Genomic DNA, 17,337 nt, shown 5'->3' with positions numbered 1-17,337 from the left:
TACAGATTAAAAGAGTTAAGGAAGAGAGGGCTAAAGCATTTTTCTAGCAAGCACAATAATTCTTTGGTCTTACTTCTTCATGTCATTATCATCATGCATTTTATCCAAATAATAATAGCTTATGAGCCACAGGGTACAGACATAAGGCATGTTGAGGTTACCAGTTCAATGTCTTTTTGAAGTGCTTTTATGGGATGTGAGAAATATGCTGAAGCTGCAAAAGAAACAACGGTGTAATGTAAGAAGTATTCCTACTGATTCTTTATTAGTTCACAAAACCTGAAGGTAACAACAATCAGCCTTTTACAGTTCAGATCAAAGCTATTGATACACAGCTATGTACTTGGCATTGGCTTCCCTCTGGAAGTTGTTGAGAACTGTTACATACAGTGCAGAATTAAATTTTTCACACTTAACACAGCATGTAAATCAACAAACTTCAAATATGATGTACAAGAGAAGGAAGGAATCTCTAGTGTATTCAGGAGTTAACTTGTTTTCTGTGTTTTTCTATACATGTTTTTCTTTTTTTTTTCCTAATGTGTCTTTTCCAACAATGTCAGATGTATTCTTACAGGACTACAAATAGTTACAAAACATCTCAACTCATGCTAGAAAAATAAAATTATAACTTAATAAATGCCTGACTAGCATTAAAATTTTGTTCTTAAGGTGGTTTAATTAAGAATACATATACAGGAGAAAACTGTTAATTTTTTTATTTGCTCATCTCCTATAGAAGTAAAAGGATATTATACAGAAATGGAAACCTAACTGGCATTGTTTTGTCTTGATTAAAAATCATCACTTTAGCAGGTTAGAACTATGGTTTCATGACATACCAAACCCATGACATCTTCTAATTTCAGATCAACAGTGTCTTGCAAAGGTTCATTTTGTACCAGCACTCTAGTTCAGTCCATTCTGAGAGCTAAAACTTCTGTCTGGAAGAGGCAGTAATGGGATGCTCAAAATCTGTTACCCTAGAACATCCAGCTTCAGCTGGAACTTTTGAACTGTGAAATTAAAATAATGTTTTCAATTTGGGGGCAGCAGCATATCTGACCAAGACTAAAGGGATACTGAAGTCAATAAAATTCTGTAAAATAATCTTCATGCACAGAATGACACTTTTGAATGATCTCGTGGAACACAGTGAAGTACATGAATTGCATTGGGTAGAATGACTGAGTGTGCAAAGTAAAACACTCACAGTGAGACCTGAGGCAGACAAATTATTATTCAGAAGGCATCTTGTGCAGTAATTTTAATACTTAAAAAAATGTAGTAACTTTTAAAGCCCTCTACTTCATATTTTTAATAAGAGCTCTCACTTCTGTAAATATTAATCAGTATCTCTAGAGTAAACCCCTTATTACACCAAGTTGAAACAAACACAAATCAGTTGAACTGCTCGTCTGGGAGATGCTTGAGGGAGCACAGAAAAGTTCTCCTTCACTGAGCTTACAAATCTTCAGGTGAGGATGTTACTGCTTCAGACTCTGTATTTTGCTTTGCCACGGTCATTGATAACGCATATGTGCTGAAAAAAAAGTAACACTCATTTCAACAGTATAGTTGATTACATTATTTATTATTAATTAATTGTTTAGAAATACTTTGGCTTGACCGATCTGGTGATCTTGTAATTACCCCTTCCTTTCCAGAGACCCAGAACTGAATTTTGATCTCACTTTTTAGCTAGAGCAAGTTTCTCCACTTGGAATTCCCAGCTTTGTGGTACCCCTGGGAGTACCACAGGAAGCAAAGGCAAGGTTTGCACCTTTTTCCCATCACTATCTCACTGAGAAAAGGGGCAGGCAACATAGTAGTAAATTCCCAACCTGTCTGAACTTCATCTGTGTCTCACTTTTTACTGCTGTCTCTGCACACAGTAGGAGTGGTGGGCCTGTGAAGTCCCAAGCTGGCAGAAGATGGTAGAGGTATGACTGTCTGATCTTAGGGGGAAGAGATGGGAAGGAACTGTTCACAGCACTGAGCAGTGACTCCTTTGGATTACTTGTGGTTTTGCAGGGAGTTCCATACTCAGTGAAAGGGTTCCAACCATGACATTAAGGCCCCAGGGAGAACGGAAATTATGGGGTATTTAAGACATTCTAGAAAGTAAAGCAGTGATTTTTTAAAACTATTTTTTTAAAGACACTTACATTTAGATCTCTGAAGTGTTCGTTGTAGTCCAAGGCATAACCTACCACAAATAAATCTGGAATTTCAAATCCATAATCTGTATTGAGACAGATAACAAACCATTAGTACAAGATCAGTGGCAGTTACAGAGCCCTTAAAGTCAGGGGTTTGTTTTCTGACAAGCAAACTACAGATATATGTAGTCAGTTCAGATTATGTTACATTTGACCATGAGAAGTCAAGGTCAGCAGTAGCCCACTTCCCACTAAGAGGTTATTTGTGACAGGGATGTAAATAGCAGAGAGTTTGAGTACAATTATCAGTGTACAACAGGTACATTGTGGAAGGAAGACAAAATCAGAGCTGAAAAATTGCCCCTGTGTGGAAGGTCCATTGGTATATGGGCATGATGGCAACTCTCTAGTATCACACTAATGGTGAAAAAAAAAGTAACAATTCAGAAGTAACTTTCAGAGTTTTATATTTCCTTCTGAGAACAACAAAAACTATTTGGCATATTATGCTACCAAAACATGTCAAATGCTTCTTAAATTAAAGTCCTAACCTTATGAAGACTCATTCCCATGCTTAACAAAGTAAATGCATGTAGTGTGATTGAATCACACAACTCACACTTCACACTAACCCCTGGCAGGTATCTTTGAGTGTGAAGTTTTGTGCAGCATCAGGTCTAAGTAAAACAAACTAGACTCCATATTGTTCACTTAGTAAATAGAGAAAATCACAGCCTGTTGAATGCAGAAGTAGGTCAGCATAAAAAAATTACAGGTATTCAAGGAGGGAATTTATTAATTTGTTAAAAATTGTGGGTAATAGATACTTTGAGATCATAAATTCAGGTGAGGAAATGACACCGCACTGTCAGTGATGTACTGGAGTGATCTCAGATGTTTTATAAAATTAATCACACTATGAATAAATAAGGATAAAACCTGTTCCAATTTGCAAGTTATTACGTGAAAATATTAAGCTATCCTTCGTTAAGTACTTTTATTGTATTTTTGTCTATGTTCAACACTAGTGAATCCAGTAGAATGTGTAATTTAATTTACTGGATTAAATTCTGTATGTTAAAAATACCACTGTGTAAAAGTTTCACAACAAGCTGTTTCGGCCACAGTTCAGATTATTAAGCTAAAATTTCAGGGCCATGTCCATAAAATTTCATAGTCTCCCACATCCCAAATCAAGATCCTTCATGCTACCTCCTGGTACTCACCTCCCTACTGTCCTTCTGCCCTTGTACCCAGCTCAGCTGACCAGAGGTTTCTTCAGTAGCAAATAGTTTGCTACAGCTCTATTTACACATTCATCATAAGTACCAATAATTCAGAGATAAACGGTGCTGGTGTGGCACAAACAGAACAGCAGGATGGAGTTTAGAAAGACCAATTTAACTTATGCTTTTTGAGGATGGGATTTAATTATAATCTCATTGTTTACCCTTTAACCAATAATTACTTTTAAAGAATAATAAAAAATGTTACTCTGATAAAAAATGCAAAACTTACAAATAACTAGGTCACAAAACACCTTTCATGTTCAGATGAAATCCTGCAACTTCTCCAGTGAGATGCAATGAGAAAGGAAAAGGAACAAATGGACTTTCCCTTTTACAAGTTTGTCAGAGACAGGAAAAAAATGCTCGTCTTTCAAGAATAAAATTAAACACTTTCATTACTTCCTAATAAAGCTAGTATGCTGCAGAAAACATCAGACTATAAGGAAGCTAAGCTTTGCAAACCACAATTACACAAATCCTTCGATTGCATCCCATAGTCCCATGGACCACTGGTATTTTAAGCTTGTAGAAGTCCATAGAAAGATATGTAAGGCAAGTGGTAGAATAATGGTAACTTCTTGTATTGTAAAGTACAGATTTTCACAACACTTACAGTCTGGTCTGTACCCATCAGGCTGAGATGTTCTTTTCACCAACAAGCTGTAATTAAAACAAGATAAACCCCATGTAAATCAAGGTATTTAACTGAGTACATGAATAAAAACTGTTGCCTTTATCAAAAAACTTCCAAGCCATGTGAATCACAGTTCTCATTCTGCTTCTCCTCCCAACAATGTCCTGATGGCAGGGGAGAGGTGGGTGTGTTCCCCTTCGAAGTGCAGCAGTGCCAGTCTTGAAATGGCTGAAGGGTCATTGCCACTGCACAATAATACAAAAGAATTTCCTCTCCTTTCTTCCACCCTCCTCCTAGTGACTCAGGCAGCTCCTCTGCAGAGCTCCCTTTGCTATCCCACAGCATCAAATTAAAGCAGGATCTCAGTATGAGAACCATTGCTGGGAGATATGTTGGGCTAGACTAAGTACTAAGTTTTGTAATCGTTTTACTCACCTTGCCACTTTAATCATTTTTGGCTTGTATTTTTCTATATTATTAAGCAGAACCTTCATAGTCCTTCCAGTTCCAACAATATCCTTACAAAACACGAAAAATAGAATAAGCAAAAACAAAGGCAAGCTGAAAAGAGGAACTCTGGGCAAAGATTGAGCAGTTCCACCTTCTTATTTTGTGGAAATGATGTATTTTTTCCCAGTGTACTGTGAGCCACATCCAATAAAGGTTATAAATGAGCTTACACTCTTTGCAGCACACACTTGCTACTCATAAGATCATTCAGTTAAAGTACTGCCCACTTCCTCTTGAAGACATTTATGTTTCTAGTACTTGGGATGCAACAGAGGACTGGAGATAACTGGCCACTGCAAGGATGCAGGGATAAGGTGTCTAGCAACATCTCTTCGTGTCAGGGCTAAATCTGCCTTATTTATTGCTTCACTAGTCCAGCACAAATGTGTATTCTCCAGAGCTACTGTACTCAACCTGATCATACTGAGATCAGTAGATGCCTGACTACAAAACTGACTGAGACATAGAGAGCAGCTGTTGATCCTGAACTCTGTGGTCATGGATTTTTCCTTAGCAACACTGTCTTTGCTCCCAAGCTATCTAATAGTAATAGCAGAATTTGCTGCAGATGGTTCTTTCTGTTACAGCAGTAATATTAGCATTAGCAAATATGGAGCTCCTAGCAGTTATTCAGGTAACCAGCCATCTCTTTAGCTGATCACTTTTCCTCTCCTACGAAAAGACATTCTATCATTTATAAATTCCCTTTTCTACACTCTCCAGCTTACTTGCCACACAAGTAAACTGGGCCTGAAATGCCAGTCAGGTCCCGGTGTGCTCTTTAACCATCCCAGTTGCTTTCCCAACATTTTAAAAGAGTCATCCACATTAATTAAGATAGAATTTGCAGCACAAGTAAGGTGACACATTCTCTTCTTCTACAGCTGAACACTGCTGATTTACACCAGCAACACATCTGTGATAGGCCCTCCCCAGGGCACACTGCAGGATGCAGTGCTGATGAGCAGGAGTCATGGGGACTTGAGAGAATGACTGATATTCTCAACCACTGTGTGAACAACCCTGACGTTGTAAAGGATGTGCAGGGTTATACTATTATTCCAAAATCAAGCAACTGGGAAGTGCAGAGCACAGGTCTTATGAGAAGCAGCTGAGGGTTTAGCCTGGAGAAAAGAAGGCTGAGGAGAGATCTTATCACTCTCTGCAACCACCTGGAAGAGGCTGTAGTGCTGTGGGTGTCAGTCTCTTGTCCCAAGTAAAAAGTGGTAATATGGGAGGAAATGGCCTCAAGTTGTGCCTGTGAAGGTTTAGATTAGGTATCAGGAAAAATTTCTTCACTGAAAGGATTGTCAGGCACTGGGACAGGCTGCCCTGGGAAATGGTTGAGTCACCATCCCTGGCGCTATTAAGAGATGCGTAGATGTGGTGCTTAGGGACATGGGTTAGTGGTGGATTTGGCAGTACTAGTTAACAGTTAGACTAGATGATCTTAAAGCTCTTTTCCAACCAAAGTGATTCTGTGATTCATTACAGTTGATTCATTGTCCTCCAAGGAGCAGAACGACTTGAAGAACAGGAGTTCATGAAACCAGAGAAAGAACAAATCAAATGACGCCGAAACAAAGACTCCTGGGTATCACAAGACAAACGTGGCAGCAATGTAGTTTGATCCATCATGCAACTGTAAAAAGACTGAGAGGTCATGAAGCAAATCAGCCTCTCTCCCTCTTCACCACCTCCCAATTAAAGAAGTGTAAACACAGACAGGTTTTAGAAACTGAACACACCATCACACCTTGATTATGTGGCTTTATCTAAGTACTGCATGACAAACACCTGACTTACCTCCACAATTAGAACATTCTGAAAGAAACAAACAAAAAGAAACACAATTACATAATATTCACAAACTTTTAAAAATATATGAAAAAGTGAAATGAAGATGAATAGGCCTATGTATGTTACATACAACACGACAGGACACAAGGAGTTTTCTGTTTCATTTTTCTGCCCTGAAAAAGAGCCAACCTCAAAAGCAAGACTTGTAGTCAGGGGCTACCACTTCATTCAGCTCTGCCTGGATTATCCTCTTTGTGCAAGAATGGATGAAGCTTCAGAAAATAAAATTAGATGGAAAAAATCCAAATGGGATGAGCTTCACTTCATTTCAGTGTATCTAGCTGTGTACTACAGTGTACCCTGTAGTTCACTAAAATACTGTCTCCAATGTTAATATGAGACTATGGCAATGTTACACTGAAATAAATGCTCTTGCCTCTGCACTTGCCACCCAGAAGCCTCAGGAGGCCAAGTTGTACCACCCTTTGTCATATGTTGAAGCACCCTCTTTTTCTTAAGTACTGCTCCTGAAATCAGTAGTGTTACTTGAAGAGAAGGGCAGGGATCCAGTCAAAAGCAGTGATGTCAAGCCTTAGGACCGCATGATCACATGGGCTAATCTTTTTTGCTGAAATGGTTCACACTGTTCAAGGAATCACAATATCTAAGGTGAGTTCTGTTTTTCTATTAGAAGTAATAGTTCTAGAAGTATTGTTCCTTCTAGAAGAAACAAAAATCTATTTATTAGTGGGCGTTATCATGTCTATTAAAAAGGATGGGTTCTTACAATCATGCATTAAGATCTACTTTCTCAGGTGAAACCTGCAATATCAAAATAACTTTCATAAATACCTCTATTTATCTATCTATCTATCTAGCCAGCCATCTTATACGTATTTGCATATTGTATGATCTGCAAAACCTGGAGACAGATAGTTTCACGTTCATGCAATATTCACCAGACTAACTTACATTCCATGTCCTTTCTGTCAGGTTTGTTGGCTTTGTTACAAGCATAATGTGGAGACTGTCTAACTTCCTTTCCCATCACAGAATCCCAAGGCTGAGAGTTCTGAGAAAAACTCAAACACCATGGAGAAGGAGCACATGAAGGGAGTGTGCTCATAAACAGCACACCTTTGACAGTTTCACTAATTGATATGTAAATATTTTTTAATCTTCAAAACAGAAATTATTACTATAGATTATCCATATTTATATTTATACTGAAATTCCTCCTAGTGATCACAGTGCTTGGTAGGGAGACACAGCATGCTTCATGCATTTACCACTGCAGAAACAAGTTACCACACACTGTATTATACCTCAATCATTCTGAAATGGCAAAACACTTGCTAAAGGTGTGGAGGGAACTCCCGGTACTAATTCAGCAGATGTCAGCAATGGAGATATCACTCCAGAAAGCCACTAATTTAGACTGAGCTCAGATGGAATGTAAATTAATCTTGGAGGGTGGCTCCTTTTTAGTGTTTTCATAACAGGTTTCACTGGTGGTTATCCTGCTTGCCACTCCTGACTTTCAGCCTCTCAGCTGCTGACACAAACAGCTCTGGATCTGAAAAACCTGGTCTTGTGGAGGTAAAAAGCCAAAGGCCTCTTAGCAACAGAAGTCCAAAGACACCTTGCCTCTAGACTATTCTTTCTTCAAGAAATAATGGAAGTATGTAAGTCCTTTAGATATGACAGTGACGCATTGTCTCAAGGAAGCTACCGGTTTGGCTTTTATCGGGATTCCTGGATGAAATCACAACTTGGAAAAACACTTCCAAAGACTAACCCAGGACACCTGGGGCTGAGGCATAAGGAAATCACTTGGTTCAGTCAGTGGATACCTGAAGATTACATGCAGGCGTTTAACCATCCCCCAGGGAACTTGCACAGCCAATGTAAGTATGTAAATATTTATATGTGTATACATACACATGTACATACATGATATAGGGAGAGAGCAGAAGAGCTGACAAGGAAAGAACCTCACCAGAACTAAAGGTGGAAATGAACTCCTCCAGCAAACAGTCAAGGATGACTGCAAGTCACACCTGGTAGGAGAGGCTGACCTGACAACATCAGCTTGATATCCTCACACATTTCACCAGTTTCATATATATATCTTCATATATTCATATATATCTTGCTGCTCTTCATACTGTTGACAAGAACTTTCCTACCAAAGGAAATGCTCAGATCTTCTAGTGACCAGAGTTCTCCAGCAGCCATGGAATGAGATGCAACACACCAAAACTGACGTGACAGTAGAGTGCAAAGTCCTGCATTAGCAGACTGTGTGAGGGTGAAGCAAAGGCCAGGTGCTCCCTGAGCAAAGGGAAGCCATGAGGTGAGTGCAGCAACATGGCCAGCAGTGCAGAGGCCTCACCAGCCAGAACTCAGCCCCACAGTAGAAAGAGAAAGACCCGAGACTTGTTCAACCAAGAGTGCACATTATCAGGTGAGTTCACGGTGATGTGGCATATCTGAGGTCAAGCTGGGATGTCAATCCACATGTTGGGATTGGGTCCAGTGAGAATAAACATGACCAAACACAGCCCACTGATCTCCAGGGAGGTCCACAGTGATGAGACAGGTCTGAGATTAAAACTCCCAGCCCTGGGAAATCAGTCTGTCAGTCAGGGTCTGGATCAGCATCTGTAGTAATGTGCAGGCATGGCTGTAGCTGAGCTGAAGATCAACACCCATACAGCATAGCTCAGGCATGGACAGGGTTGAGCTGAGTGAGGCTCCTGTGCCCACAAGCTGGGTAGGGCCCCAGGTGACACAGGTCATGGCCATTAAAGCCTATTAGTGCAGACAGGGCTGTGACAGATTGAGAGAAATTCATAGTCCTGGGACATTTCCTTGACAGACAAGGATGGGTCTTTGCTAGCAGAGCTGCTTCTTCTATCCAATCATGAGCAACAATAGGGACTGTCTTGCTTACTCATAAGTGAAAATCATAAAATTAGACAGAATCAAGGGACCGCAGACTCCCTGGCCATGGAATTGGGATTAAACTAATAGAGAGAAGCAGACATTACTAATTAACTTGTGAGAAAAAAATCATGGACATTAATAGAAAATTGGGCTGAGGAGACCGTGAAAGGTCATCAAAACTAAACTGTTCACCCAAAGAATGAACTTAAAACTATCCCTCACAAATACCTGATTTACCTGTTCTTGAACATGATGAGGACTTCAGAGTTTCCCTGGGCAATGTATCTCAGTGCCTCACTATCTAAGAGCAATAATACAGTTAAAAAACTTCTGTTGCTATTTGACCTAAGCCTGTTTTGCAATAGATATAGGAAAAAAGCTTTACTTTCTTATCTTTTATATTTCTTCTGTATTTGAAGAGAGATATATTTCCTCAGTTTCCTCTTCATCAGATTAAACAACCCCTGTTTACTCACATGCTGTATTTTCTAGCTTTCTGATCTTTTGTTCTCCTCTGGAACCTGTCTGGTTGGTCAGAATCCTTCTACATATGTTGTGCCCCAAACCAGAGAGATGCCTTTTCCAGTGCTGAGAAGAATAAAAGAAACACTTTGTATACTTTAAAAGTAATCCTCCATTCTATGTGTTCCTGTACATCACATCTTTCATAAAGGTACAGTTGTCTCATGTGCAGCTGTAAGCCACCTATCTCCAGATCTGTTGCTTAGTCAGTTCTTCCACACTTGAATTTATGCAAAAGAGTGTTTCTCTATAAACACAGAAGTTAGTATTCTTCTTTATTGCTGTGACTTCTCCTCCTTTGAACCAAATTATTAAAATAATTTCATAAGATTTTAATACTATCTTATAGTATTTTTCTGGGTAGTATCACTACCATTAAATGCTAATTCCATCTTTTGAATCATGAATTAAATATTGTGCAGTCCCTGGAGAACATGCTTTAATGCAGCCAGTCTGACAGTGAAGCATAATTAACTGTTTCTTGAGAACAGCTTTCCAACCAGTTACACATCCATCGAAGAGAAATTTAATCTTGTCTACATTTCCTTATCTCAGATGACTCATATGAAGGAAAGATTAACGTGGATCCAGACATGCCTGAAGGGTTTGTCTGGCCACAAGAGTGATAGTCACCTGTGCATGACTTCAGATGAAGTCTAAGATTTCATATCTATTGACTAATTTGAGAAGGAAGGATACTGGTGGGCCCTGAAATAATCTGACCACCATTCTGCCATTCTTGTCTCTTCTCCTCAGAGTCCAATAGCTGCAAATTATATGCATTGGGACATTTGGTTCTTTGAAATGAGGCAGTTGTCTAAGTCAGGAAACCTCTGTTTTGAATTATGTACATTCTTAGTATTTCCAAAACATTGAACAGGATTTTCTGTGTTGTGGAGAAATCCTGTATGTATGGACTTTGTAGTGGAAAAGCCACTATAAAATACTTAGCTATGAGAACACATTGTACAAATCAGGAGGCAGGCATCCTGATCATTTAGAGTGATACATTAATCCCTGGTTTGATTAGGTGGGGTTACTGTGACTCATCATAATTAACTTTTGCTTATGATAAGGCATTCAAAATGATTTGCCATCCTCTGGTAGCAGAAACCACCTACCAAATAACTGCATGATGTGTTGGGAAACTGATTTTAATGCTGCCTGTCCTCTACTTTTCTCCTGTTGAAGCAGGCTACTGATAGAAGAGTCTGGAAAAGGGATGGCATTGCAGGGTACCAGGGAAAAAAACTGCCAAGTAATGTATTAATACACAGTACCCAAGCTAGGTAATGGAGATGTGTAACTAAAACTGTTTGAAATAAATTAGCTTATCCTTGAGCAAATGAGAAGAAGAATGCAATGGATACAGCAGATTGGTACATCATCAGTAAAGTTACCATTATCCTAAATGCACAGCTTGCTGCATCCACCATGTCTTGGGAAAGATCACAGTTACCTCTAAGACCTTATTCAGCTTCACCAGGAAGCCCACCTGTGATCTGGTGGTCAGCAGACTGGTGAAACTCATCCATTTGTGGTCATACAGCAGTGACTGATAGCTGGACAAATGGTAGGAAGATAAAGGACACTGAAGAAAAGATCTTTTTTCAAGTATAAGTGTTTGAAGCTCCTGTATAGCATAGATCAAGACTGTTTTGTCCATTCAGATATATCTGAGGCAACTGAAGAGGAGGAAAAGTAATACAGCCTTCTGGCATGTGTTTGGTATTTTCTGTTTATTTTTGGAGCCTGGGGAACAGGAAATAGGAATATTTACTGACATATTGCTAGATTGAAGATGCCTTAATTTCTGAGTAGAGCAATCATGAATACAATCCATGAAGTACATTCAGAAATCTAATAATGGTACTAATATATCTTACAGGGAGACACAGAGAACAGTTACCGTTTTAATATATGTCCTGAAAAGATTTCTTATACAGTCAAAATACAGAAGAGACAGTGGCTTAGCTGTCAAGAGATTGAAACACCTTTTTATAGAGTTGTTGCAAGAGAATCATCTGCTTTCATTGCTGATGGATTAGAGGGATGGTTGAGAGGTAATAGATGCTATGACTGTGATTCATCCTGTTTACAGCTGTTTCTACCAGGTAGCTGGCAGGAAGCAGGCTGGTGCAATATAGAACCACAGAATATCTGAAGTTGGAAGACACCCATAAAGATCATCAAGTCCAACTCCCTGCACCTCACAGCATTACCTAAAACTAAAACATATGACTAAGAGCATCATCCAGACACTCCTTGAACTCTGGTGCCCTGACCACTTTAATGGGGAGCCTGTTCCAGTGACCAGCCCCCTTCTCAGTGAAGAACCTTTTCCTAACGTTAAATCTGAGTTTCCCCTAATGCAGCTTTACTCCATTCCCTTGTGTCCTATTGCTGGTCACCAGAGAGAGATCAGCACCTCCCCTTCTGCTGCCATCCCTGAGGAAGCTGTAGACAGTGATGAGGGCACCCCTCAGCCTTCTGTCCTCCAAGATTAACAAAACAAATGACATCAGCTGCTCGTCATAAGTCTTGCCCTTGAGACCTTTCACCATCTTGGCCACCCTCCTCTGGACACAGAAATAGTTTGATGTCATTCTTGCACTGAGGCACCCAAAACTGCACAAAGCACTCAAGGTGGGGCTGTACCAGTTCAGTGCAGAGCGGGACAGTCACCTGCCTTGACCAGCTATGCTGTGCTTGATGCACCCCAGGACACCCTTGGCCTTTTTGGCTGCCAGGGCACACTGTTTCTTCATATTCAGTTTACCATCAACCAAACCCCCTAGATCTCTCTCTGCAGGGATGCTCTCCAGTCTCTTATCCCCCAGTTTTACTGGAATTACCCTGTCCCAGGAGGAGAACTTGGCACTGGCTCTTGTTAAATTTCATACAGTGTGTGACTGCCCAGCTCTCAAGCCTATCCAGATCTCTCTGTAAGGCCTCTCTACCCTCCAGGGAGTACACAGCTCCTCCTGGCTTAATGTCTCTGGCAAACTTAATAATGCACATTTGATTTCTTCAACCAGATAATCTATAAAAATACTAAAGAGTGGTGCCCCCTAAACCGTACTCTGTGTTTTTCAATGCAAAGGGGTTCTGTGAAGTTTAAAACTCTCCAGGTTTAAGTGATCAGGGTGCATACAGCTTGTGACTCTGCACATGGATATTGACACTGAGCAGAAATAATACCTGCAGTATGAAACTGCATCTGCACAAAAATAAAACATGCTCTCATATCCTTTTTTAAACAGTAGTAGAAATGGTTCACAGCAGCACATCTTGGGATACTAGGAAAAAAGCTGGGGATTTTTGACATTAGTACTATGTAAAACCAAGAAGAAATAATTTCTAATCCCTGCATTCTATTTGTCTGTCATGTTACAGAGACACATTTTCACTTTGATAAGAAACTTCAGTGAATCTGCAAATTTCAAAAATTTTAATAATGGACTGGAAACACATGAAAGTTCAAAATCTGTACTCTGCTGCTTTTCAAAGCCACATGAGCTTATGCACAGCAAGAAAGTAGGTTGTTATAATAATACATGTAAGAAAAATCCTGACTTGTAATAAGCTGAAAAATACTCTGGCATTGTGTCAATATATTTCTATTGTTTACCTTCCCACAGGTCAGTAATAAACAGAACAATGTCAGCTAACAAGACCAAGCAAAGTATTGAGATCATGTATGCCTCCTGCCTGACAGTACTAAGTGCTATGGAAACAATTTTTCACCTTCCTGGAAAAGAATAACATTTTTTTCTAGATTTTGATGTTATGTTTCACTTAGAAGCTTGGTTTCAAAGGAAGAGCTCCTATGAAACAGCAGTGCTTTGAAATTAGAACTGAATAAGAGTTTGAAGGAAAGGCTGTCTTTGAATTCACATAAAATGTAGAATTATAACAAGGTAAAACGCTATAGTGCAAATTTATGGAGGGAAAGTATTTCCTGGAAAGCAGAAATTCTACTTAGAATTTACTTAGGTAATCAATTAAAAAAACCTATTTAATACAATACTACAGCTAAAAGGATAAACACAGCCCTTGCATGTATAGCAAGAAAATCAGGTAGGTACACAAAGAGGATACCTTCTTAAAGATTTCAGCACAGAATCAGTAGAATAACAAGCATGCATTAAAAAATAAAATTAAAAAAAATCAAGCTGTTAAAAAAATAAACAGGAAGAACTTAAGACTGAGAAATTAAGAACGATTTGAGACCTGGAAAAAATGCCTTACAGAGTAGTAAAGTCTGTAGCAGGAGGTAATAGTTTTTATTTAATTAACAGCCCAGTTCCCAGTGGGAGAACATTTTTCACAAAAGAACTTTGACCTTTCAGGCCACAGCCTCAAAGAGACCACCAAGTACCTTAAACAGCTGAGCCTGGGAACAAAAATTCAGAACTGCTGTGTGCACCAGAAATCATGGACTCAATAAAATACTGGCTTTATGGCACCTTATAATCTTCCACTGCAGCTGACCTTCAACTCATTTATCAGTGTTCCACAGCTGATAATTTGCTTTCTTATTTTAGCTCAGAGGAATTCTTAACATTTTTATCTGCCTTTTTGGTCACAGGGCAGGTGATCATGTAAGGCAATCACTTTTTCCTCCAAAATTCTCTGATTGCCACATTAGGTTAAAAATAAAAGTTTCTCCTAGTCTGTACTTAGCTTGAACTTTGCTGATTCTGTTCAGACCAACAGAAGGATCTGCATGCTTGAAACTCTGTTTCTCTCAACTAAATCAATTGCCTTGTATTAATTTGCTGTTACTAATTCTACTTTCAAACCTTGTCTGATTTACAGCCTATAGTATGCAAGTACTTTACAGCTGGCTCCCAATGTATCAGTTTATCTAAAATAAGCTTAAGTAATGACTGGATGATTGGCAAATATGCGACCATATGGCAAGATAAATTTGATAATGGCAAGCTGCTCTTTAGTAGGCAAAAGTATTAGAAAAGGTAACAGCAAAAGGCAAAAAGCTATCCAAATTCAGAAGAGAGCACTAGGTTCACCATTTTGGCAGTTGCCTGTTGATGAAATATGCTTAAAGTATAAAGGCTTCTCCATCAAGTCTTTAAGTCAAAATAGTTGATAGCACAAGAGAGAAACTGTAGGAACAGTGAAGAAATTATCATTTGGAACACTTCAATTTAATTACTCAGAAGTTCAGACAAGAATATAATAGTGCTTTTGGACCTTCAAATATAGGAATCTCTAAGCAAAGCTCTATTTCTGATCAGGTCAAATAACTGTACTACAAAAACCAACCAAACCAACAAATGAAAAAGCCACAAAAAACCCAAAACCAACCAACAAACCAAAAAAACCACAAAAAACAACAAACAAAAAACAAACCCAAAACCCCCCAAAAAACCCAAAAAATTTCCAAGAAAATGAAACAATGTGGCCAGATTTGCAGAAAATTTTAAGGAAGCAATTAAAAAAGGCAGATTTACCTTTATAAAGCTTGTAAAGCTCATTGAAGGGAACCAGGTAGCAAGCTTAGAAGAAACAACTTTTTCACAGGAAACTTAAAGATGACTTTCCTTACTATAGGATCTTGTGGGACTAGAGGCATAACTGGCACTACAAAGAGGTGTTACAAAGAGATGACACAGATGTGGAAAACAGTTCTACCACTGCGTGTATTAAAAATTACAAACATCAGCTAATTAAAGCCTGTAGAATTAGTTCAGTATCTCCAAGAGTTAATAGAGTGGGGACAAAATGGAGGGCATGTTGATATGCTCTTACTGATGTTTTATTCTTAGGAAGCATTGTGTTGAATGCTGTATGTACATGTTCAGCTTGCAGCCATCCTTACAGCATTCTTCTGTTGTGCATACAAAGTTAATTACTATAATTGATCTAATGGTAATGCAGGAATGCATTAAGTGGTGGATTCCCAAACTTAGGAAATTTTTCAGTTTCAGATCAATGGTGTGCTGAGACATATCATATAAACAGTAACTTTAGAAGGGCTGGACCAGATGATCCTTGAGGTCCCTTCCAACCTGACATTTCATGATTCTATGATTCATTCTATGAATGCACTTTCTCTCTTCTCCTACTTGAAGGAAAAAGTATAATCCTCTGATGATCTGGAATTGGGAGAGGATTTTCAGGACAAAGGCAAACACGCATGATGGAGGAGCAGGTAGACAGTGGGTGAGAAGAGCCCATGTGAACAACAGGATAGGAAGGCTGCGAAGTTTTCTTTGTATTTCCCTTCCTCCAGAACAACAATTTTAAAAGAAATTAATGATTAAGAGTAGAAAAGATTACCTAATCAGGAAGTGCAAAGAAAGGTGATTGACTTTGGGGGCTGTGGAAAATGCAATTAAGGATAGCCACTGTCAGAAGAGTAGAGAATATATTCTAAATACGAAAAAAAAAATGCAGAACAATAGAAGTGACTAAAGATAGCAGTTAAGTAGAGGTAATGAAGATATGGAATGCTTCAAGACAGATAAAGTCAACCTTTGAAAAGATGAAAAAGGCTAAGTTCCCTGTCTGATAAGAATACAGTAAGATGTAGAGATGAGTGGGTAGCATGACTGTTGCAGAACTGTATCGTGGATTTTGAATACCTTTACCATCATAGGAACAGCCTCACGTGTACATAATGTTCTGAGGGAAATGCTATTATTTTTTTCTGCCAATTTATGAGCATTATTCCAGAAAGGAATGCACACAGGGAGATAAAACACAACATCCGTAAAGGCAGTAAATACTGAGGGAGAAAACATAATAAATACAGAACAAACAGAATTCTGGGAAAAAAACTCGGAACTGTGAAGCAGAGGTTAACATATCTTAAATCTAGAGAATAAACCTTTATGTTACACAGCTGCCTCCTGTATCATTTATTAAATACTGAAACATTAGATTTAGGAGAATGCTAGAGAAACAGCTCTTGGAACTGTTGTTAGAACCAATGACATGCATAAAAAATGGTTCAGTAAATTAAGAGAAGAAATAAAAGGCATGAGGAAAATGAGATTGCATTTTGCTCCTGCAACATTCTCCCTTATTTCAAGTGGGACAAGAAAATGATAGATACTGAATAAATTGATTTAGGTGAGACATAGAAGGGAAGTTTGGAGATGTTACTGCACAAATCCTGCCAGACAGAAGTGAGGAGTGCTGCATGATGGACATCTTCCTCTGAGCAGGACCTTTTTTTGTTATGAACAGATCACTTTTTCAGGAGAGCATCAGAGTAGTGCCAGAGTGCTCAAACTGCAAGGAAGTGCAGAGAGAACACAAGACATTAACTTTTTTTTTCCTTTATCACTATTCATTACTTTCCATGCTTCTCCAGAAATGCCAAAGCATTTGTAATTTGGCTCATTTGCCAGGAGGCAAGTCAATGTGGTATAAGAGCAGGACATACTGCATATGGGCTGATATAAAGAATGATTCCTTACATAGTCCAACACATTGGACT

General features: G+C 38.9%; 1 protein-coding gene across 4 annotated transcripts in view; it reads right to left on the bottom strand.

Annotated features, from left to right (window-relative positions):
• Positions 1-252: 252 nt before the first annotated feature.
• PRTFDC1 (phosphoribosyl transferase domain containing 1) overlaps positions 253-17,337 on the bottom strand; it is a 45,373-nt gene continuing 28,288 nt past the window's right edge. For 2 of the 4 annotated variants that reach the window (XM_071735042.1, XM_071735044.1), the window contains 5 exons: positions 6,402-6,419; positions 4,521-4,603; positions 4,065-4,111; positions 2,169-2,245; positions 253-1,543 (listed from right to left, as the gene is read on the bottom strand). In XM_071735042.1, coding sequence (XP_071591143.1) covers positions 1,496-1,543; positions 2,169-2,245; positions 4,065-4,111; positions 4,521-4,603; positions 6,402-6,419 — 273 coding nt within the window. In that variant the 3' untranslated portion in view covers positions 253-1,495. The remainder of the gene's footprint in view (positions 1,544-2,168; positions 2,246-4,064; positions 4,112-4,520; positions 4,604-6,401; positions 6,420-17,337) is intronic. The other 2 variants (XM_071735043.1, XM_071735045.1) reach the window with 1 other exon arrangement.

Source organism: Heliangelus exortis, chromosome 2, assembly GCF_036169615.1.
Source record: "Heliangelus exortis chromosome 2, bHelExo1.hap1, whole genome shotgun sequence".
Classification (NCBI taxonomy): domain Eukaryota; kingdom Metazoa; phylum Chordata; class Aves; order Apodiformes; family Trochilidae; genus Heliangelus; species Heliangelus exortis.
Note: the sequence above shows the minus strand (reverse complement) of the source record. Positions and strands in the feature narration are given on the sequence as shown.